Source organism: Nipponia nippon, unplaced genomic scaffold (genome assembly GCF_047370975.1).
Source record: "Nipponia nippon isolate SJK-2023a ecotype South Korea unplaced genomic scaffold, ASM4737097v1 scaffold_18, whole genome shotgun sequence".
Taxonomy (NCBI): Eukaryota; Metazoa; Chordata; class Aves; order Pelecaniformes; family Threskiornithidae; genus Nipponia; species Nipponia nippon.
The window spans coordinates 290,630-314,454 of NW_028262334.1; the positions used below are offsets into that span (position 1 = coordinate 290,630).

Consider the following 23,825-nt stretch of genomic DNA (forward strand, 5'->3'; position numbering starts at 1 on the left):
CTCCGCTCGCAGCGCGGAGAGGCGGGGCGCCTGCGCACTGAGTAACGCGGCACCGGCTCCGCGCGGCTGAGCGGCGCGGGTTCCACCACCCGTGAGTTCGGACTCCCCCCCGCCCCCCGGGTGCCCGGCGCGGCTCTCGGGCGCCCCCGGCCCGCCCCGCCCCGCCGGTGCCGGCCGCCACGGGCCGGCCTGCGCTGCGGAAAACGGGGAGGCTCCTGCAGCCGCTCGGCCGCGCGGCGCGGACCGGGCTGCAGTGCTCAGGCGGGGCGGCAGGGGGCGCTGCGGAGGGGGCGGGGACAGCGCCAGCCCCACCGGGCGGCAGGGGGCGCTGCGGGCGGCCGGGGCGGGAGCGGGGCGCGGGGGCGGAGCGCGCCGCTCGCCCCTTCCCCCCTCGCGCCGGGCTCCCTCGGGGCCGCGGTGGGTCGCAGACCCCAGCGCTGGTACCGGTACTGGCGCGGCGGGGAGGGCGCTGACAGAAAGGGCTTCTGGCAGTTCCGCACCCCGGGATGCCCCCCGGGGTTCTTGGCTCCGCTCCCTGCAGATGCGGAGCGGCCGCCGTCGGCCGGGCCCCGCCGCCTCAGCGGCCGCCGCTCCCGCCGGAACGGGAGCTGTTTTCTGCGAGGTCCGGCCCGGGGCCGCCTCCCCTCCGCGGGCGGCTGCGCCCCAGCGCTGCGGGGCTGCGGCGGCTGGAGCTTGCGGGCCGTTTCTGAACACCTCTGTAAAAAAGCGACACAGAAGTAACTAGGGCACGGTTGTGGTTTTATGGCTGATAAGGAAATGTAGCAAACTGGTGAGGAGATTTAAGTTAGTCTGGGGCATACGTTGAGCTGGATGACAACCAGCTTAAAAAGCAAGGTACACCAGCAAGCCAAGGCAGCAAGCAGGCAGGTAAGTCCAGGTGACCCCAAAGGATGGCAGCGACCCTGGGAAGGCGCACGGACATTAGAGTAGCCCCTTGGCACAATGAATACAGATGCTGTTGGAGAAAGACAGCTAAAGACAGCTTTTTCTTAAGACAGCTTTTCTTAACTGGGGAGGAAAGCTGTAAATTCCCCCGTCTTCACAGGGCAGGTAGGTGCAGTTTGTTGCCTTTTCTTGCTGCTGTCTTCAATAGCAGCTGCTAGGGCTGCCGTGTGTATCTTTGAGGCTGGCAGAGTTTTGTGCGTTTGTTATGCATAGGTGTGGCTACTTTGTAAATAAAATTGCTGAGTAGAACCTGTGTGGAAGAGATGTGAAAATTTGTGAGTTATAACCTATATTAAAGGAATTTTCAGCCAAAATGCCAAATTGGCTTGCTGTGTGATAAATCTGTCGGGCACTCTCAGTGTCAAGAAAATGTACTTCACTTTATAGTTCTTGTTTTTCCTTTTTCAGTTTTTCCCTTTGTGTTTGGGGAGCTGCAGCGGTTCCTGCTTTGTGTGGGGATGCTTTGTCAGAGAGTGCTGCACGTGCATTTGTGAAATAAAGTGTGAGCCCTGAAGAGCTGAAGTTAAAATCTGGGAATAAGATTTTACTGTGGGTTTAGAACCAGTAGAGGGAGCACCACATTCTTTTTTTAAAAGGAAAAACATCATGATTTGCAAAATTCTTGGGGATTTACATATAATCCACACATGCACACTTTGGTTGAAAGTTTTATTTATTTGAAGACTGAGAATAGACTTGGATATTAATAGTACGGTGTGTGAATGTTTGTCAGTTTTACTTTGCTGTAATAACTGTTTTTTTTAAACATTCTCTTTGAAGCCAACATGTCTCGAGAGACTGGAAGTGAAGTGCAGCAGTCTCAAGGTGCCCAACAGTCACAGAGTGGTACCAGTTCCTCTTCCAGTGGGTCACAGAGCACTAGTCAGTCTTCCTCAAGTTCTGGGACCCTCAGTTCTTTGGACACTGTTCCCACTCAGGAGCTTCCGTCGATCCCTGAGGACCAAGAATCTGAAGAGCTTGTTCCTCAGCCTTGGGGTCGACTCTTTGCACTTGGAAAAGGTTTCAGCAACTGTGGTATGTGCATACTGGAATAAGCCTCTTAGTTCATTTGTAGTACCTCAGAAAAGTTTTGAGCAGCTTGGCAGAGAGCTGTGTCTTTTCATTTTCAAATTAAGGACAAACAAATGTAAGCACTAGCTTGCAACTTTTGCAATAATGCTCTATTCTGTCCTACATCCCAGTGTTCATACTGAGTACCCAGATACACAGCTTCCGTAGACTTAGAGGAATTCTGGGGTATTCCTGTTCTTTGTTACTTGCTTCATTTTTCCATTTCATAATTGATTTTGTTTATATATCATGAGAGTCTCTCTGTATTGTTGAAGGTGAACTGAAAACTCTACTATTATTAAAGAGGGTAAATGATTAAAATATCGTGCAAGGCATTGATAGTGCATGGTGCTTTGTCTGAATTAAGACAAATAAACTTGCTTGTATAGGAAGAATCCTGTCTTTGTTATCCCACTCACTACCATTTAGCATCATTCTGTAGTGCCATAGTTAATAACTTCCTGCAATTTTGTGTTCTTTCTCTGCTTTACTTCCCTCTCCTTTACAGACTGCGTGAATGATGAATACTGGTTTGGAAGAGACAAAAGCTGTGATTATAGTTTTTCTAAGCTAGGGTTGTCTGAGACTGGCTTCTACCAAAACTATAGCAAGAAGCATTTCCGAATTTTCAGGGTAGGTGCTAAAAAGGCTAACTGTCTTTTTCTGTCTTGGCATAATTGAGAAAGATTGACTTTGGTGGGGTTGGATCCTAAAGAAATCAAAGTTTAAGTACCTTCAGTGTTGACTCTTTTAACAAGACTCTTGTTCATGCTCCGTTTACCCGGTTTATGAAATAACCTCAGTAGTCTGTTTTCCTGAGCCAACAATAGTAAATTTCTGTAGTCCGTCATGTCTTTACTGTAAAGTCAACTTTTCCCTACTGTTATCTTTCCCATTCTTTTTTCTCTTTGAGGAAATGGGTCCAAAAAATTCCTATGTTGCCTACATTGAAGACCACAGTGCAAATGGAACCTTTGTTAATAGAGAGCTTGTTGGAAAAGGGAAGAGGCTTCCGCTGACTCACAACTCTGAAATTGCGCTGTCTATACAGACTAATAAGGGTAAAATGTACTGTAACATAAGTAGGTTCTTCATGTGTTGGCTAAGGGGTCTTTTCTGCGGTGATTTGAATATGTTTCTTGCAAGCTGAGCTTTTTTGTGAGTGCTGTTAAAATACAGCCATGAATTGTTGTTTTACTACTCGCATAAAAATCCGTATCCACCTCAACCCTAGAAAAAAAAATGAAAAAAAGAAAATTTAAAAGAAGCTGCATCAGGAACCACCTTACTAGAGCATAAACTTCTGTAGTTATTTTCCTGGTCTTTGAAACACTTTTGTGCTTCAGCAGCTGTGTATGTGGTGGTGGGAACAGTGGAAACAGTCTAAAAAAACCCAGGTACTTACCAGATGCTTCATAATAATTAAAAAACCCTCTTAAAAATTAGCAGAGTTGGGGGTTTGTTTCTTTGTCTTTGCTTTTCTGCTAAGATGCTGTCTTCCTGATTGTCACTTCTCTTTGTTCCCTGCTGTGACATGGAAATCTTGCCTATTTTGTCCTTAAATGTAGTGTTCACTGATCAAGCACTGTTGTGAAGTTAATCCCAAAGATGTCAGTTTTCAGTAATAAGATCACCTTGCTAACCCATAGCTGATGCCATTTATAGCATCAATTAACTTTTTTATATATTTATGCTTTTCTTCTAGCAGGCAGCATTTTCTTAGTTGTGGTGTTGACTATAAAATCTCAGGAAGCATAGTTGTTCATTGTAACAAAATTTTAAAGTTAATAACAAGAAAACGATCTCCACTCATCTTCCCAGTGTTCGTATTTTCTGATCTTATGGTGGATGATCAGTTGGTGTTTCCTAGAGAATTCAGAGAGAAATATATCATGTCAAAGACTTTGGGAAGGTAAGCATCCTTCTTTCCACAGTATTAAGCGTTAATTTTGTTACTGTTTTCAGTACCTTGTGCTGGAATTATTACCAGTGTTAACTGAGCTGCTGTTTAAAACAACCAACAAAAAACAAAAAAAAAAAAACAGAAAAAAGAAAAAAAGGAATGATGACACCTGATTAAACCTGTTCTTCACAACAACTTAAACAGGAATTTTGGCTTTATTACTGTAACTGGCTTGGGTTATGTAACCTACCGTTAATTGTGAAACCTAGGGTTTTTTTCTCTAGAAGAGAAAAATCTGTATATTCTTAACAAATTTTTAAATCTTGTATATTAATTTACTCAATTATTGGAAGTAGAAGGAAGAGCTTTATGTCAGAATATAGCTTTCTACAGCATCACTGTTGAGACCTTCAGGCAGAAGGGGAAAGAACTGTTTTCAGGAAAAAGGGGAGAGGCTATCTTAAGTGGAGGCTATTTTTTTTTTTTGTCTTTTGGAAAAAGATGGTCAGTGAAGCATTTGGAGGAGAATGGTTGAGTGGAAACAAATCTGAGTGCAAAATACAAGGATTTCTTTCTGTAATATAAAGTATTAGTAAAAATAAAAGTGTTGTCATACCTGTTCTTCAGATTTGTGCAGTCCAGTGTTGAGAGAACTCTTCACTAGGTTCTCTTTTCTTAAAGGCATTTATGTGATGGAAATGCTGACAGAGCTTGTCCTTGATATTCACGGGTAACATTTCTACAAACAGATTAGTCACTCTACATATTTACTCCTGCATTTTTGAATGGGTGGCCCTTGACATGACTTGCTATTTAAATAGACTTCCTAACTATTGAGTGCTTTCTGAGAAAGTTCGGACAACATGGCGTATTCAGCAAGTTAGAAAGCAGCAGCCTCCAATTGTGTGTAATCCAATGCTTTCATTTCATTTGTCTTTACTTGTTATGCAGATTTTTGAAAAGTATTTGTAAGCATTAACAGAGCTGTGCTTTTATGTTAGTGGTGCCTGTGGAGAAGTCAAACTGGCATTCGAGAAGAGCACTTGTAACAAAGTTGCAGTAAAGATAATCAATAAACGGAAGTTTATGGCAAGTGGTATTAGAGAGGCAGTAAGTATTTTTACTTGCTTGTTTGTCTGTCTTTTGGCCATCTTGCAGTGGTCCTGGAATATTTGGTAACCTCTCTGACTCCCCAGCTCTCTTCAACTAAAGAGGATGTTCTCACTTAATGTCTTCTGTATGTAATTTCAAAATGCCTTTTGATCTTACAGAATCTATAGCATTCTGTAGAAAATGCTTGCTTTTATTCTTTGACCACATTTCATTATGTTCATCATTTAGGACTGTGTGTTAATGTGGTATATACAAAGGGTGGTGGGGAGTCTTGTGGGATTTATCTCCTAAAATGCACCACATAGGCACATCGTAACCAGTGGAGTCTGACCAAAAATTTACAAACTCCGCTAATTTTGTTGTATTCTCCATCGTAATACTTTTTAATAAAATTGTATTAAGCCTTTTGGGAAGGGCTTTTCATGTGTCTAGTCTTGTAGCAGAAGCCTGAATTTGAAGTAGAAGAACAAGCCAAGTGGCTTTACTCCAACGTGAGAAAGAGATCCAAGCAACTTCCTATCTATTACTCTAATTTTATATAAGGCTATAGGGCAAACTTTGAAGAAAAATATAGTTAGAGACAAAAGTGCATGGAAGAAGGAGTTATGTAAGTTGTGCTGCTGTGGATTCACTAAAGTTAAATCAAGTTGGATCAACCTTATTAATTTCTTTGAGGAGAAAATGGAGTTCAGAGCACAGATAAAATATACAGAATCTGTTCAAACTGATGAAGTATTTAATCAGGTACTGTATAAGAAACTACTACTTGATCTGGAAAATATTTTTGTAAAGACAAAAATTGAGGTGGAAAGCTAGCCGGCTGAGGAAAGGATGCCAGGAGGCTTCAGTGGGAGCAGTATTAGTTGCTAGTGGAACTTTTGAGAATTTGTCTTGAGATTAATCTTCTGTACTACTGCATTTAGAGATCATGGCACAAAATGGGGGAATATACTAATTTAACTCTTTGGCACTGACCCAAAGTCTCTGTTGATGGGAAAGGAAGATTGCAGTATCATGTATGAAGAACTGATACTTTTGTATGCTGGAGGAATAGAAGTTAGATAATGTTTAATAGTGCAAGGTCATATATTTCAACATCAGCAACAATTTCTGCTATAGTCTACACTTTTCCTAGTTCAGAGAAGGACATAGATATAGTTATTTGCAGATGAATATGTGACCTCAATGTGATTGAAAATTGTAAAATGCAATTTTGGAACATTAATAAAGATTAAGAAATATTGTTATGAATTATAATTATTAAAAATGCCATTGTACAAAACAATGGACAAAACCAAAAGAGATAGGACTGCATCTGGAATGTTGTATATGGATTTGATTCTGTGTGTTCAAAGATGATTGATTTGGATTGGAAGAAGAGCAAAAAAATCCTGCTGGGTTGATTTCATGAGTTGAGCCTAAGCCACAGATTAAAAGAATCTGTTTATGTTATCTTGCAAAATAAAGGCTAGGAAAGAGTAGCGTTTAATTTTAGCATTAGCCCATATGGAAATCATCATGGAGGGAGGAGAGCTGTTTAAAGGACAATACCAATATATACTTGCCAAGATTTTTTTTTTTGTAGTTTGGAAATTAGGTGGGGATTTCTAATCTGCAGTAAAATGACATGTCTGGAGCAGTATCTTACTACAGATAGTGAGAGCAGACTGTTCATTTAATTCACTGAAGGCACCTCATCAGTTTATGGAAAAAGATTATGTGTTATGGTCACTTAAAGTAGCAAGGGACATGAAACAATGGCTTTTTTGGTACTGTCTCTTATTTCTGTTGTGTCTTATTCCAGAACAGCACTGTCTTACCCAATATGGTATTTGATTCTTTTAATAGAACCCAGCTTTTAATATCAATACAGAAATTGAAATTTTGAAGAAAATAGATCATGTGAGTGTTACTGTACATTTTTTTCCTTTTTGCTGCCTACTGTACTTCTGTAGTTCACTGACCTTAGTGTAGTAACTAAAGATCAATTTTATCTGTTTAGAAAATAACAGTATTAAAGGATGCATGTAATTTTTCTTACAAATAAGTCTATTGAACACTTGGGTTTTCTTTTAAGTATACTATGTCTTTACAGATTTGAGGTTTTAAAACCTTGAATAACTGAGAGATAAATTTGGAGAAGAAACTTTGCAGGAGAAGTTTCAACCTGAACCAGTGTTGTAAAAATCTTCCCTTGATGCGTGTATTTGTAAATACTGCCAGATAACCAAATATAAAGATCAGATTTTACTGGCAATTTTTTGAATTTGTATCCCCTCTTTCCCCTGCATCCCCCCCAGTCCCCTTCCCAGCAAAAGGCATTTCTTTTACTTTTGTTAGTAGAAAGTCTGCATAGCTTAATGAACTTTCCCTTGCCTCCCAATGTACTATTACATAAAAGAAAATATTGAGTGTGTGGTAACTCACAACTGGAACAAATAAGAGTACTTGTTGAGCTGTAGTCACCGCAAGAGTTGAATGTTTTTTTGTGTGGAGGTACAGGGGAAGAAGGCGACAGACTTGAATATTAAGTGTTTGCCAAAGCCTGGAGTGCTAGTCAGTCGTGTTAAGTGTTAGTTTAACTGGCATGGTTGAAATCATACTCAAATAGAAAACTTAGGATGATAAACTGTTGATAACGTTAGTTTTTACAAATGATTCTACTTTGTGTGTGTCCATTTGTGTTCCCTTTTTTATTAGCCTTGCTTAATCAAGATCAAAAACTTCTTTGAAGCAGAGGATTACTACATTGTTTTGGAACTGTAAGTAACTTGTTTGAAAGTAAATGCATAAAATGAAATGTTTTTCATAGCCACAAAGAATGTGTGTACTTCTGCACTCTGGGGTTTTGTTTGTTCTGTTTTGTTTTTCTTTTGCTGGCCTCCACTGTTTTCTGAAACCTCTGTAAAATTAGGAACTAGGATAACCAGGAGAGTAATCCTTTTATGCTTGGAAGGAAGGCACTTAGTGCCTGGATAGTTGCCCACTATGCTGCTGTTGTGGATTGCTGCTACTTTTTGATTTGAGCTCATAGGAGGAGGCTGATCAAAAATCTTGTAACAACTCCCTGTGAAGACTCGGGAGATTAGGCCTAATTCAGCAGTGTGTGTGCTGTGTTTAGGACATTGCTCACTCATTTTCAGAAATATATTCCTTCTCTGTAGCCAAAATAGCCAAATGTTTTGGTCTCAGTCTTGTCTAATGAGATGCATCTTTTGGAAGTAATGTATTGACTTGTTACCTGCATTTGTTTTAGGATGGAAGGAGGAGAATTGTATGACAGAGTGTCAAGGCCAATCAAGATGAAAGAAGCTACCTGCAAGTTGTATTTTTATCAGATGCTGCTGGCTGTAAAGGTACACAATCATGAATTCTACCAAGAAAAATATAGTTATGCATATGAACGTCAGTCAGATGAATTTTTTTGTCATTTGTCACTTCTGAAACCTGTGCAAGCAATCAGCACAGCGCTCTTAACAAGTTGGTTTAACAAGATTTTTTACCTCAGTGCAGCCAAAGAACATTCAGACACTTATTAAAAACAGGGACTAAAGTAATAATGCAGGCTGTGCTCATTGATGGCAGGATTATTGTGTGAGACTTTTAGTAGTGTGTGGGCAAAGAGTCATCAGTGTAGTATCCTTCAAAAAAATTAGTGATCAGATGCTTTACTATGCACTCCTGAATAAGCATTGTAGTTCAGCAGACAACAGATTAAGACTACTTTAATAGATCTCAAATACTGGATATTGAGTCCTTAGATAAATTTCTTCTAAATTCATGAAATGGTAAGCATATCTCATTGTTAGTAACTTCTGCAAGATTGTTTTCTGCATCAAACTTAATTACCTGGACCTTTCCAGATCAATTCTTTTCCTTTCTTCTTTTGACTCAATTTTAATATCTTGCAACTGCCGAAAATAGAAACTTAATAGGTGTTCTGTAGTAGGTATTAAGAAATAATAAACCTAGAATTATTTTCCTCATTAGTGAGTAAACTACTGTATTTTTCCCCAATTCTTGTTTTTGGGACAGCCGCTCATATAATAAAAGTGGCGTCATTACTTCCTACTTCCTAATGATACTATGTCTTCAGATATAACAAAGAAAAACTTCCCTTCAGTGTAAATGTGAGGACGTCTCTAGGACGTATTTTGTACTACTACTTGGAATCAACATTGTTCCTAGTTTTAACACAGACTTCATTGTATCTTAATATATCGGTCCTTTATGACTGAAATTTGATTCATGCTTGCTGTCAAATGTTCTCCTAATGAAGCCTGAAGTTTATTCTCAGGTTTCGAGCCCGTAGAAAACAGGATAGTAGACTTCAGAACTACAGATAAGGGAACAATTCTACACTTGCCTCTCAAGGAAGTAACTTTTTTCAAAATCCTATGTATATTTAACCTGACGTTGATCTTGTATCTCCTCCTTACTCAGTTTTCCTAGTTATATCATCAGGTTTTTGAACCCTTTTTCAGCCTCCAGCTCTTTGACGACTGAGGTGTTTTTTAAATCTGTCTATTACTACTTACCAGTGTGAGGACTGTTGTGGCATGATCAACTTAACTGTCTTTGCAAACTGAAACATGGACTTGTATTTAAGAGGGTATGATCATACAATAATAATGACTAAAAGAAAGGAGAGAGAGATGGAAAAGCAGAATTCCTACAATGGCAACATAAAACTTTGTTCTTCCTTAGTTCTGTTGCTTTTACTGAGATGAAGAAAGAAGTATAGCTTTCCAGTGAATGGGAAGAACGGAACACCTTGCCAGGTCTACATACTCTGTTTGCATTGAGATTTGACATTTGAAGGATAATGGTTTCTAAGGTTGTCTTTTTTGTGGGTTTTTTTTGTTTGTTTAAATAAGAAAAGAGAGTCATAAGCTGTGTGGCTTTAAATCCATGCATGCCTCTTACACAACCATTTCAGTTATCCTGCCATTGTTATATGAAAAATTGGAAAGCTTACATTTAAAATAAGTTAATAGTCTGTTTTTCTTTGATCTGTATATATCTAGTATCTTCATGACAATGGAATTATACACCGAGATCTAAAGCCAGAGAACGTGCTACTTTCATCTTCTGAAGAAACATGTCTTATAAAGGTACGGAAACTTACATTTCTTCTTGTTCATTTAGAAATTTGGGAGTATTCCTTCCCATTCTTCTCAATATTTAGTTAAACATAGCAAAAAAAATTTATGGAATTAGTCATACAAACTATGAAGTAACTTAAAACATTGAGGTTTTTTTTTTTTTTCATAATTTTAATTTTACTTTTGTGGCTGTACTTATCTAAGAACGACTGGGAAATGATGTGTTTGTATAGCACTTAATTTAGTACACAACTTCAAATGTTGATACCTTTTTTTTTTTTTTTCAATAAAATCTAAATTATTGAATTACAGATGGCATTTCCACAAATATCTAGGCTGTATGGTGACAGGGTTTTTTTGTTGTTTTGGGGTTATTTTTTGGCAGGGTGGTTGTTAGGGTTGGGTTTTTTGGGGAGGGGGTTAAGGTTGGGATTTTTTTGGGTGGGTGGTTCATTCCCCCCCCCAGATAAAGCATCGAATAGATTTGCATGCTAAACTACTAATTTTTCAAGTAATCTCTTCCAGTATGCTACAACTCCTTTATTCTGTGGTTGTCCATTTACATCCAAATCTGAGAGTACTTTTTGCTAGTGTAAAGTGGGATTCTATGTCATATTTCTCTGTATGCCTCCTCTCCCATTCTCAGTTGTTGTTTACTGAAAACTTAATAATGTTTGGGGTAAATTTTGTTCATAGTGAGGTACTGGAACTGACTTGGAAGGAAGAAACTTAATGTTACCTCCTGATGTATGTTGACAATATATGTTCTAGTACAGTCAATCCTAATATATAATGTGGTGTTACCATTTTTAAATACAAGATTACAGATTTTGGACAATCCAAGATTCTTGGAGAAACTTCTCTTATGAAAACTTTATGTGGTACTCCCACGTATCTTGCTCCTGAGGTTCTAAATTCACTGGGGACTGCTGGATACAGCCGAGCTGTGGACTGCTGGAGTTTAGGAGTTATTCTTTTTGTATGGTAAGATATTGTGTAGATGCTTGCTTCGTTGGGCAGTCATTGACATACATGGCTTGAGACTTGTCAACTTCAGTATTTTTATTAGGAAGTGAAAGTGTGTTTAAAACTATGTATGTGTAAAAGATGCTGTGATAGCAGGTGCTTTAAAATGTGTGGTTTTAGTGTTTCATTCACTATGATAAAATCTTTGTTATTTAACTTGTTTTCTTTTATATAGCTTGTGTGGATATCCACCATTTAATGAGCAAAATACTCAACTGTCTCTGAAAGATCAAATTACTCGTGGAGAATACACGTTCATTTCAAAAGAATGGAAGCATGTATCAGACATGGGTATGACTCCGTTACCGTGGGCAGCAGAATATCTAGCTCTTTTCTTGTAGTTTTTGTTTTCCTTTAACTTCCTTTCAGCTGTATGGCACATTGCATGTTGATATGTTTAGTTTTTAAAGTAGTCTCTTAAAAATGTTTTTGTTTTGTTTTGTTTTTTTAAGTTCGAAGTTGAAGCATTAGAAAGAGCAGATACATTTTCATTGAAGAGATTTCTTAGTAATATTTAGCTTTATTAACTACCCAAGTATAGAGTTCGTGGGTACATATGTCTATTTTTCCTCTCTTCACTTTTTCTTGTGACTTTATCAAGCCCGTCTACAAACTTTGCCTTGCTCAAAGATTCTTCAAGTGTTGAAGCAAAAATGCCAGGAATTTAAGTGATATGAGTTAGAACTCCAGGAGAGAAATGTTAAGAGTAATTTCATGGTACTAGTCTTTGAGCTTAAAATATCAGTCACATTTGTGGAATCAACTATTAAGTTTGGCCTACTCTAAGCTAGGTAGTCTGCAAAACTAGGTTTTTGCATAGCAAACTAAAATGATAGTTACTGTCTGCATGCTTTTCTTCAGGACATTTTATATGCACAAAATAATTGTAGTATTTGCCTTGGATACTCCTTTGTATGTGCAGAGGAGTTTCTAATAAATGATGTGATCATTCTTTTTCTAATAGACCTACTGAATACAACTCGTCCTTTATTATTTGAAGCTTATTCAGTAAGTCAGATGTATATGAGAATGGAAATTATGTTAAGGTCGTACATAGTCCTAATGGTATGTATAACAGAATAATCAGATACAATGAAAAGTAAATCTTGCCAAAATTCCTTTATGGAAGATTTGGAGTCATAAACTTTATTTTCTTAGGAAACTGCTTAATAGACACTATGAAAAATACGGCATTTATGCCATATTTTATGTGATTATGTTGAGCATATATGTGTATGTCTTGTCTCTTCTTTCCCATCTTCCCATATGGATAATCTGCTTTCCAAGACACTGTAAACCAGCAAACTAAATTAAGCTGTCTTTGCTTGTCCACAATAATAATGAATCTTTTAGGAAAGTGCTGAACTTCCTGTGCATGGTCAGGACATAAATTGTGGACATGCTCAGTATATCTACTAGTAATTTTGGTATAGTGAAAAGTGTTGAATCATGTGAAGGAAAAATGGTTACAGTCTGCAGCCCTCCCTATGCATAGAAAAAAGAAAAGTCATCTTCCCAGCCAGTATTTTTGGGTGTTGTTCTGAAGTGTTATAAGACACGTCGTTGCACATAGCTTTGGTGTATGCATATTGCAGAACTTATTTTCAGGTAATGAATTTATTGATCATGTGCCAACCATTCTTTTTATTATCTTAGCTCTGGATCTTGTGAAGAAGCTGTTAGTAGTGGATCCAAGCAAACGTCTTACAACAGAGGAAGCCTTAGAGCATCCTTGGCTTCAGGTAGGAATTGAGTCTTAACTGAAGTACAGCAAAGCTGGGTTGTTCTGGGGATAACTTCTTGATGTAAATTCAAAGGCAGTTCAATAGCCTGAATGTAATGAGGTTTTGTTCATACCGTGTAATTTGCTTCTGCAGGGAGGCAGGGGAACACTGCTCTGGTCACCAGAGATGTAATGCGTGCCTGATCCTGCTTCTGTGGAGAATACCATAAAAGGGATACAATGATGGGCAATGAGAGCTTCAATCCTTTAGCTTCATGAGAACAACAACTGTTATCTTAAGTCAGAGCTTAAGTCTGCTTGTCCGTAGGTTGTCTCTGACAGTAGCCAGCAGAAGAGCAACCATCATTTGGTGCTTCTCATGGGCATGCACTGCCGCCTGCCTGCCAGCTGGCTATACAGTTTCTGCTGGCTGCTGTAAGACTGGAGAGATCCTGCTGCCTACTTACAGAAAGAGGAGAAAGAAAAGGCCATATGTTTAGGATTTATTTGTTTGTTTTACTGGCATTGCCAATGACATGTAGGAAGAGGAGCCATCAGATCCCAACTTGTAGGATATTAGCCCAGATACTGTAGCCACCACTTTCCTGTTGGACAACTCTAAACCAAACAGAGTAAGCGTCTGGAACAGACTGCTTCCATGTCTCTCTGTTGGAAGCAAGATGATCTTGCAGCACCTTGTTGTGTGTCAGAGCCTTTGTGGGATGGAGCCTTCTCTTTCTTGGAGCGTACAGAACAGAGTTGCTTCTTCACTCTCCCAACAAGCAAATGCTGTCTCTGCAGCACACAGATTTTCTTCTTTTCCGTTTTCCTTGTCTTTTCCTCTTACAATGGCAACTAGACCCCCTGTTGTTTTTCTATGTGTTTATTTTCTTGGCCCCTGTCCCTGGAAAAGCCTTCATTAGCTCTTAGCCCTTCCTACTGCTGCTTTTACAACATGGTATGCTTTCTCAGTCCTTCAGTTCCATGGTCCTTTTCAACTGTTGCTGCTATTTGTAGTCCTGTAGCCTTGCCTGATGCTGTTCGTTGTCTTTTCCCACCATAAACAAATCTTTGCTTGATTTCCCTTTTGATTTGATTTCTCCTTTGCCCTCCACCTCGTCGTGAGGTCTCCATTTGTAGGTTTTACCTTGCCACATCACGCCCTCTTCTGCCAGAGAGAAAAAGGAATCAGTAACTTCTCTTCTCCAAAGTGGCCACACTATCCTTAGTTTTATGTCTGTTGCCTTTTCTCTTTATTATCTGGCTAATGCATCGTCTTTGTGGCTTAACTATCTAACAGCACTGCAGCTCACATGACTTCGTATACCCTCTCTGCACAGGCTGAGGGCATTTCTCGGCCTTGACCAATTTGATTACCTCCTGATGCAGCCTGATCCATGCCAGGAAGTGTCTTATTGCTAACTGTGTCGGGACCCTTGGCAACAGCCATAAGAACTTGTACAGGAAGGAGAGCTTTTTGTTCTCTTGGTCTCATGATCTTTATTATGTCATCATATAATAAAGGTGGCTCAAAGCAGCTTGGGTCCTTGCCAAGTAGTGTAATTCTCAGACTAAATCTGCAATATCTCATGGCTGATGCATCTTCAGTAACCTGTATTCAGGTAAGGGAGAAGGACTCAGATTCTATAATTTGTCCAGCTGGAATAAGACATTTCACAGTTTATATGTTCACTATTCTGTGGTTATCCCACAGATGTTTGACTCTGGATCGTTGCAGAGTGCTGAAGAGTTCTGTCAAGCTAAACTAGGTCCTGTTCCAGCCTATCACCTTTAGCAAAGTAGTGTGTCAGGACTCTTGCAGTCCTGTCATCTCTGGTCTTTCCATCCAAACAGCTGTGTTTTCTTTGTGGGAGGAAGATGAAACTGATTTTGATGTTAAGAGAATCAGAATTCAGTGGTTCTAATGATAAATACCAACAATGAGCTCCTCATGGTCTCTGCCTGGGAAGACTTGGAATAAGTAGAGCTTGCAAATATCTGCCTGGGTCAACACTGTAGGTTAGTGGTTGAGCACGAGTGATAGGTACAGTTCTTTCTGCTTCTGTGCCATGCCATCCAGCAAGTTGCAAGTCTGTTGCTCTATTTAATGCCAGCTTTTCTGTCACTAATTCTTTCCTACCAGCTAGTTGGCTTCTGCTGCAAGGTGTGGTGCCAGCTCAACAGCAGAAGTTGACAGGCCTCTCTGTCTTTATTTTTGTTAAAGGATACTGGTATTAAGCTGCTCCTCTCCATACTCTTGTCCTGCTTCAACACCTTTTATAAGCCTCCATGACCTGCTCTGAATTTAATGGAAATTGTGGATCTCTGGAATTTTTTCTCAGAAAATAAAGCCCAGTCTGCGTCTGTAGCTAGTCTGTGCTTTCAAATTTTTAGTCCGTACAGAGAGGACAGCAAAAAAAGCATGGAGTATTCTGCTGAATACCTTCTTTCAATACAACCAGCAGCTTCTGCATCCTTTCTGAGACACCTCTTCTCAGAACCCTTTAACATCTGAGAATCAAGATGTGTTTTTTAGAGACCAAGTCTGATTATGGTTCTGATAGGATGGACATCCTCCTTTGAGCATTGTAACAGAGTCCCACTTTCTTATCTTGTTTATGTGGGCAGGCAGTGCAGAATCCTGCGGAGTTTGTTTCTGGCCAGTGTCCAGGACTACTATGTTCTTACTATGATGAGTATGAATAAGTGTCACTGGTTTGGGAACCCTCTGAGTAAGAGGTGATGGTTTCCCTGCCTCCTGTTACAGTCTAGTTAGGTTTGTGAGAGGTAGTCTTTAGGTGGTCTTTTATTAATTTTGGCACTCCAGAGTTGACCCCTGGGCCTATGAGCTTTCCTGGATGTTTTTGCTTGAGGAGGCTGAAGAAAGTCACCCAGCCTACCTTTGAGCCACACAACAGGTTGTATTTACTCATGCTGAGCATAATGCTATTCATATTCCCCCACTGGGAACAGTTTCTGGTTTCAAATGCTTAGGTGAAGACCATAAGAAACAGGGTGTGGAAGCAAGGGAGTATCACTTAGTGCTCAACAGCTGGCAGCTTCCAGAGACAGAAAATGCATTTGGATGACTGTGTTTAAGTCATTAACTTGTCCTAATTATACTGCTGGGCATCAGAAAGTTCTTCCTGGCATTCCTGGCTTTTACTACTGTAGACCTGTGTGTAACTTCTACAGTGAGTTAATTGGATGTAGATTCTTACATTTAGATTATAATTCTGAGCAGAAAATGTTATTGATAAACCATGCTACACTGGTTTTAAGGATCGCTGGTATGTGTAATGGGAAAGGGGAAATATATGACAGTGACTTAGACAAGCTAAGGATTTGAGATATTTCAGTATGCAAACTCAAGCTGTTAGCATCTTGATTACATATTCCCTTTAGGGACACCTCTTACTGTTATGTTTAATTTTGAAGACAGGAGAAAAAGTTTCAGAAAACATCATACCCACAAATCCAAATGTCATCTAGCATTCAGATGCCATTCTTTAAACTGTTTCCCTTCATGGGCTGTTACTAAGAGTATCAGTTGTTTATACGTGATGTACACTGCCTGCTTGGAAGGCCAACATCCAATATGTTCAGTTCTAGATATCACACACGTTGAATACTACCACCAAAAGAGCTCCTTGAGTCCTGTTACTGTGAGTAGTGAGAAGCAGTTACTGGCTCCCCACTCCCTCTTGTGTTGTCTGTAAGTATTGTCTTTAAAAGTTAGCATGGAAAAAGCACAACAGACGCATACTTTATGCGTACAGCTAATGCCTGTTAGCCCTCTAATGATTTTGGGTCCACTAGGGGATTTTTCAGATATTAAAAGTAAGCATGTTCTCCAAACAAAACTTAATTTCTACAGCTTTATTTAAACCAGTAGTGCTTTCAAATTTATGTTTTAAATACCTGTGCTGTTTACTCCATTCTTTGCTTAAATGTAAAACTTTAAAACTTAATGGGCTGCTTAAACCTAAGTACTAATCAGTGGAGATGTCTTGCCTGTATTTACCAAGTACTTAATAAAACATTTTTCAAAGGCATATAAACAATTAATTGCCTCTGAAAACTTCACTGGGATCTTCTGAATGGGACAAGATTAGTTTGGTTGCATGCTGAAGAAAAACTCAGGTGTTTGTTATATGAATGGAAAAACATTTATCATATCTTACCCATCACCTCAAAGGTAGCCACAGTCAAAACAGGTGACACTGGAAAAGAAAGAGAAGTCCCAGTTCTATGTAAAATAAACTGGATGCTCACATCGAAGCCTTTTTGTAGCCTTTAAGTACATTTTTAAACCAAAAAAGGAGATACTGCATTACTCGTAGCTTAGAAAAAGAACCCCCTCCCCTGCCTTCACCCAAAAAACCCAGTTAAAATATTTGAAATCCTTAGGAGTTGAATGATCCTTATTTCTATTTGTCTCTAGCAGTGAATGTCCCATTCACTTCTCTTTGAGTTTCCCAATCTTTGCTGTGATAATGGAACAAAATTATACAACTTGTTAGCTTCAGTCAGTTGTTTAGAATAAATGTCTGGGTTTGGTTCTAGATCAGTTGTTCAGTTGGTGAACACACAGTCATTGTTCAAAACTCAGCCAAAGGAAATTATTTGTATTAAATCACTATGAGCAGCATACTTCATTTAGTCCTGGGAAAGGTTTAAACACCTGATTTCAGGTTTGGAAGTCTGATTTAGGCTTTGCAGGTAATCCATAGCAACCCATTCTAATAAAATTCCTGTGGGAGTAATTGCTGAAACTACAGAATGAGAATTTCTTTTTAAAACAGAGGATACTATGTCAACTAAAATTCTTGTTTGCACTGATTTCCTGTTCGCTGAGGTTGCCCAGCATATACCAAGAGTGCCCTGGTCACTGGCAGCTGAACCAGAATGAGGTTACATGCTAGCTTTTTCTCTTGAAACATGCCTCGCTTTCTGCTAAACTAGCTTCTCTTAGCAAAGGATCTCTGGTGCCCTTCCCTCTTCTTAATGCTTCTGCAGCCAGGCCTGTTTATGCACAATTCAGACTAAGAAGTCCACTTCTTTTGCAGTGCACCTCTCCCAGACACTTTCTTTCCACTAATGGCAGCTTCTGGCTTACCACTTTGGGTAAATAGAGAATGAACTGTACTATCCAGTGAACTTCTGTAGAGATATGAATGCTCTATGAATAATATAATACTTAATAATCATTTGGATTTTCAAAAGGGAAACTTCAGTGAAATGCTTGCCCAAGTTCTGAATATTTGCTTTCCAAATGTTTCCAACCTTTATTATGTTCTATGGACTTACTTATGTTAAGGGTAACTGTGGGATGCTTTTTAAGATAATGTTTTGTTTGAAAGTTTGGTGTGTGTGTGTTTGTTTTTTTGTTTTTTGTTTTTTGTTTTTTTTTCCTTGTGTGTGTGGTTTTTGTGGGTTTTTGTGTGGGTTTTTTGTTTGGGTTTTTTGGTTTTTTTTTTTTTAGGGTATGGGTGTTTTAGCTGGTTCTTTTCTACCTACTGTGTACAACAGCTTTGCTTTTGGGAGCAGGGAGGCAGTAATGAAAACTATCCAAATTTGGGATACTGATGAAGCTGAGCTGGTGGAAATGAAAATGTGCTGTTAGAAAGGGAAGTCATTATGAGAACAGAATGTAAGACTATAAGGAAAATACTTGTTTTTCAAGAGTGATTAACTGTTTTGGTGAAAGCAGGCCCCACGTCCTGATGATGAATTACCTGCACAAACTCCTAGCCTGTATGTTCTGTTCTTTCAATGTTGTTATACTGTGTTGAGTGATACTGCAAGTTCAGTTTTAGCTTGCCTAATGTTAGCTGAGGGGAAACTGTTTCTTTGTAGAATGAAATAGAACTATTTTTTCTTACCAGCACTGTACATAAACCACCCTGCTCAAAATTCTACTGTGGGGCATGTCAGAATCATAGAATCATAGAATGGTTTGGGTTGGAAGGGACCTTTAAAGGTCATCTAGTCCAACTCCCCCTGCAATGAGCAGGGACATCTTCCACTAGATGAGGTTGCTCAGAGCCCTGTCCAGCCTGACCTTGAACACTTCCAGGGATGGGGCATACACAGCTTCTCTGGGCAACCTGTTCCAGTGCTTCACCACCCTCGTGGTGAAAAATTTCTTCCTTGTATCTAGTCTCAATCTACCCTCTTTTAGTTTAAAACTATTACCCTTGTCCTATTGCAGCAGGCTCTATTGAAAAGTCTGTCCCCATCTTTCTTATAAGCCCCCTTTAAGTATTGAAAGGGCGCAATAAGGTCTCCCCAGAGCCTTCTCTTCTCCAGGCTGGACAACCCCAACTCTCTCAGCCTTTCCTCATAGCAGAGGTGTTCCATCCCTCGGATCATTTTTGTGGCCCTCCTCTGGACCTGCTCAAGCAGGTCCATGTCTTCCCTGTGCTGAGGACCCCAGAGCTGGATGCAGTGCTCCAGGTGGGGTCTCACCAGAGCGGAGTAGAGGGGCAGAATCACTTCCCTCGACCTGCTGGCCATGCTTCTTTTGATGCAGGCCAGGATACAGTTGGCTTTCTGGGCTGTGAGTGCACATTGCTGGCTTATGTCCAATTTTTCATCCACCAGTATCCCCAAGTCCTCTGCAGGGCTGCTGTCAATCCCTTCATCCCCCAGCCTGTACTGGGTCGAGGCAACCCCTGGTATCAGGTGCAGTACCTTGCACTTGGCCTTGTTGAACCTCATGAGGTTCACATGAGCCCACTTCTCGAACTTGTCCAAGTCCCTCTGGATGGCATCCTGTCCCTCAGGCGTGTCAGCCTGGTGTCATCTGCAAACTTGCTGAGGGTGCACTCGATCCCACTGCCTATGTTGTTGATGAAGAAAGTAAACAGTACTGGTCCCAATTTGGACCCCTGAGGGACACCACTTGTCACTGATCTCCATCCGGACATTGAGCCATTGACCACTACTCTCTGGATGCGACCATCCAGCCAATTCCTTATCCACTGAATAGTCCACTCATCAAATCCATATCTCCCCAATTTAGAGAGAAGGATGTTGTAGGGGACCATGTCAAAGGCCTTACAGAAGTCCAGATAGATGACATCCATAGCTCTTCCCTTGTCTGCTGATGTAGTCACTCCATCATAGAAGGCCACTAGGTTGATTAGGCAAGACTTGCCCTTGGTGAAGCCATATTATGAAGGTGTTTATTTGGGGGGAGGTGAGGGAAACGCCTTTTCTCCTTTATTGCTGATCCATTTCATTAGCCAAAATGTAGGCTTTTCCCTTAAATATTCCATATACTACTTAGTTACTGCTTTTTTTTTTTTTCACAGGATGAGGATATGAAGAGTACATTTCAACAGCTACTTGCTCAGACACGCGCCAGTATGAATCCACCGCAAACATCAAAAATGGTATGTGTAATAGATTATTTGAAGATTAATACTTGATGCATAGACAAATTAGATTTTGAAGCAATCCATAAGAAAATAAATTAATTTTGAGAACTTGGAGAAATGTGCATTTTGACTGTATGTAGCAGCCTGCTAATTATCTCTGCTTTCTGAATAGAAGCAATGAACTTTTGTGCTTTGGCAAGACACTTTGTTTAAATATATAGAAAGTGTCTCCTAGGCTTTAAAGGATTATTCATATATTTGAAATTAAATTGTTGAACATGTATGTTTTCATGGATTCAAGTCATGAATGTTTAGTATTCAAGGAAAAATTCTCACGGTAGTGAAAGTTCAGAATGGTATTGTGACATGCATTACCAGATGCTAATGAGGACAATTTTAAACAGTAGTGGAAGATAAAGCTGGGGGCAGTGTCTTACATGAAAAGGATCAAATATAATTAGATAGATCTTGGTAGAGGAACATTTGTTAGTCATGCTGCTTTTTTGGTCACAGAAAGGAGATTTTATCTAACATCTGTAATTCTGTAGCAAGGAAACCAGTTAGCCTCTGTCTTACCTGATTTCCTGTAGCCATCCTCCTGTATCTTTCTTTTAGCCAACCACAACAAGAAAGCGTCTCTATGAAAATGAGGAAGAATCTGGCTCTTCTAAGCGTGCCATTCCTTCTACGTCATTTCAGAAAATGAGGTGAAAAAAAAGAGAAAGTGACTTTTGTTAATGATAGCTTTTTTTATGGAAAGCAGAATTTTTATTTAAGAAAAATCTTAATAATGGAGTAACTGTTGAAGATGCAATTGCTAAATAAAAATGACTTTGTAAGACTGAAGTGACTGCTGTGTATGCATGCGAATCTACACAAATAGTCGTGTTCCACTTCATCCAGCTGTCTGAGTCAAGGAGAGTATCAGAAAAACTCATGAACTAAGTTACTAAAAATTTTTAGGCTAGCTTCATCACCAACACGTTTTGTTTCTTCCGTTCCAGTTTCTAGGTTAGGCATGGAAATAATGCTTAGTCCTCACAGATGAAAAAGGAATACTAAGTTTGCTGAGCTTTTGCCTGAGACATAGTATTACCTGACACAAAATGCTGCCCACAGACTTCTGAGGACACTTCATAGAATCATAGAATACCAGGTTGGAAGGGACCTCAAGGATCATCTGGGCCAACCTTTCTTGGCAAAAGCACGGTCTAGACAAGACGGCCCAGCACCCCCTGTCCAGCTGAATCTTAAGTGTCCAATGTTGGGGAATCCACTGCTTCCCGGGGGAGATTATTCCAATGACTGATTGTTCTCATTGTGAAAAATTTTCCTCGTGTCCGGTCGGAACCTCCCCAGGAGTAACTTGTACCCATTACCCCTCATCTTTTCCATGTGACCCCTTGTAAACAGGGAGTCTCCATCTTCTTTGTAGCCACCCTTTAAATACTGGAACATGGTGATTCTTATAATATTCAGTTTTGTTGTAAAACTACTGATGGAGCTTGAGGCAGTCTGCACTTCAGGTAAAGCTAAATACTGAATACTGGGCTGGCAGGCTCAACAGTGTTGTGAGCTGTGGTTGATAGGCTTTGAAAGGAAAAGTTACCATGGACATGTAGTTTCTAACCGGTCTCTTCTTGAAAAGTGTGTACTATGTTTATTTCCCTTAGGATGGACTGAGTAAGAGGAGACATGCTAACAAGTGATGTAAGGAAGACGTGTAAGTTTCTGCCAGAGAAGAACTAGGAATTGAACTGCGAGATAAACAATTTTTCATTTGCTTGTCTGTTAAGTGAAAATTTTGGACTGTGTGCCTCTTACTAAAGGATATTAATTTCATTATTGACTAAGAGGGAGCAATTTAGTAACTTTGTTCTAAAACATGCATCTTTTGGTTAAAGGCATTTACTATAAATTGTATAGGAAAGAATAAAGACTAATGCGTTATGAAATAAACCAATATCAAGTAGGAATTAAGATAAGACATTCATGAGTCAGGTTTTCACATATACGCCTACTGCAGAAATCTTGTGTGTTTTGAGATATTGGATATTAACCATTTTTAATGATAAAACGGCAATTCTTGCACATTCTTATTTTCTTAATGAGCCAGATGGAGGAACATTCATGGGCATCTGGATGAAAAAAATGCCTCTGGTTCAAACCCGCTCCAGATACACGGGGGTGATAAAACAGAAGAACTGCGTGTCTGTCCTCTAATGCCATTCCCTTTCTGGTGCACATGTGCGATTGACTGGCACATCCTCAGAGTTCTGGTACTTACTGTAGCTCATCTGAAGTAAAAGGGAATACTCAGCTGCCATTTGCTAGATAATAGAACCGTAAAGGGCTCGGGTGTTTGGGCTGGGTTTGTGATCTGGTGTACTGCAACAGCCGCTACCTTTGGGATTTGGTTACCCGTGATTTTTAAAAGGACGTGCATCATTACAGACAAGAAGCTAATTTACATAATTCTGCAAATTAACTGTAATTGGTCTTCAGATAGAGGAATAAATTATAGAAGTTTTCTATTTCTATCTTTTTTACATCACACTGTTGTTATTTTAACTGCTTTGCTTGGATCCTTTCCATGGGTCCTGACTAAGACCTGCTTTCTAATGAAGTCTTAATTTTGATCTCACTCATTTGAAGTCAAGCCTTTGAGCCGATGGCCGTGTGTTCATCATTTTATTGTAGAAAGCTTTCTGAAGTTTCAGACTCTTACATTTTTTTTCCATGAAAGAGTAAGTTTGGGAGGTGTTATTAAATTCTACTAAGGTAGAGTGGCATCCAATTTTCACTTAGACGAGAAATTATTACTTCTTTATTATGTATTATTCACAGCACGAGAGTCTCCAGCATAATCCGCTTGCCTGTTCATTTCAACAGGCATGGGTCTACAGCATGTGGATGCTGGTTGTGCAGAGGTGATAAGAAGGCAAAGGATGAGCCTGGTAAGAGCAATGCCATCAGTGACCAGTGTCACTGCCTCAACTCTGCAGAGGTACGATGTGGAACCCCGCTTACTCTCAAGCAGCTGTTGCTAAGGCTGCTGCCGCCTTTGGGAGATGGCCTTCCACCTTTACGGCAATACAACGACTTTGCAGCTGTGTTCTCCGTGAAGATGGGGCTTGGAAGTGTTCGCGGCGAGTCAGCTGAAGAGGCAGGCTGCTTACTTTTTTTGTGTGGCCCGAGTGGAGGGCGAGCCCCGCCAGGCCACCGAGCGCCCGGACCTCCGGCAGGGGCGAGGGGCGGGCTGCCTTGGCGGGAGCGGGGCGCAGCAGAAGGACCTGCCTGGGGCGGGAGGCCACCGCCGGCTCGGGAGGCCGGGCTCCAGCCGCAGGACGTCCGGAGCAGCCTGTGCCGGAGCGGGGCTGGCGCCGTCAGGCGCGGGGCGTCCGGGGTCCGACCGGAGCCCAGCCCCGGGGGCGGGGCCGGGGCCGGGGGCAGTGCGGTTCCCTTAGAGCCGGCCCCGGAACGTGGCGCCGTGGGCCGGGCGGCCGGAGCGGGATCGGCCCGGCGGGGGGTGG

General features: G+C 40.5%; 1 protein-coding gene across 6 annotated transcripts; it reads left to right on the plus strand.

The window, feature by feature from the left end:
• The first annotated feature begins 13 nt into the window (after positions 1–13).
• On the plus strand, positions 14–22,024 carry CHEK2 (checkpoint kinase 2). 6 transcript variants are annotated; one of them, XM_087754707.1, is made up of 16 exons: positions 14–91; positions 1,747–2,001; positions 2,546–2,670; positions 2,951–3,098; positions 3,859–3,949; positions 4,942–5,050; positions 6,902–6,955; positions 7,754–7,815; positions 8,310–8,409; positions 10,081–10,167; positions 10,979–11,142; positions 11,360–11,475; positions 12,841–12,926; positions 20,227–20,307; positions 20,908–20,999; positions 21,966–22,024. In XM_087754707.1, the coding sequence occupies exons 2-16, from the start codon at positions 1,752–1,754 to the stop codon at positions 21,973–21,975; spliced, it is 1,575 nt and encodes a 524-aa protein (XP_087610833.1). In that variant the 5' UTR covers positions 14–91; positions 1,747–1,751; the 3' UTR covers positions 21,976–22,024. The 6 variants fall into 6 exon arrangements, 5 of the variants coding, with proteins under 5 accessions (XP_087610833.1, XP_087610830.1, XP_087610834.1 ...); XR_015704106.1 differs by lacking the exons at positions 14–91; positions 21,966–22,024 and adding exons at positions 104–1,071; positions 16,514–16,622 and having other exon boundaries at positions 20,908–20,934; XM_087754704.1 differs by lacking the exon at positions 14–91 and adding an exon at positions 104–1,071.
• Positions 22,025–23,825: the final 1,801 nt, after the last annotated feature.

What these genes read in the sequence shown, in the direction of transcription:
- CHEK2 (XM_087754704.1), top strand. Translation starts at nt 912, where the DNA reads ATGGCAGCGACCCTGGGAAGGCGCACGGACATTAGAGTAGCCCCTTGG. An exon ending in CAAGTGGTATTAGAGAGGCA is followed by an intron (nt 5,051 to 6,901) that starts GTAAGTATTTTT and finishes TTCTTTTAATAG; the next exon opens with AACCCAGCTTTTAATATCAA. An exon ending in TTTTGAAGAAAATAGATCAT is followed by an intron (nt 6,956 to 7,753) that starts GTGAGTGTTACT and finishes CTTTTTTATTAG; the next exon opens with CCTTGCTTAATCAAGATCAA.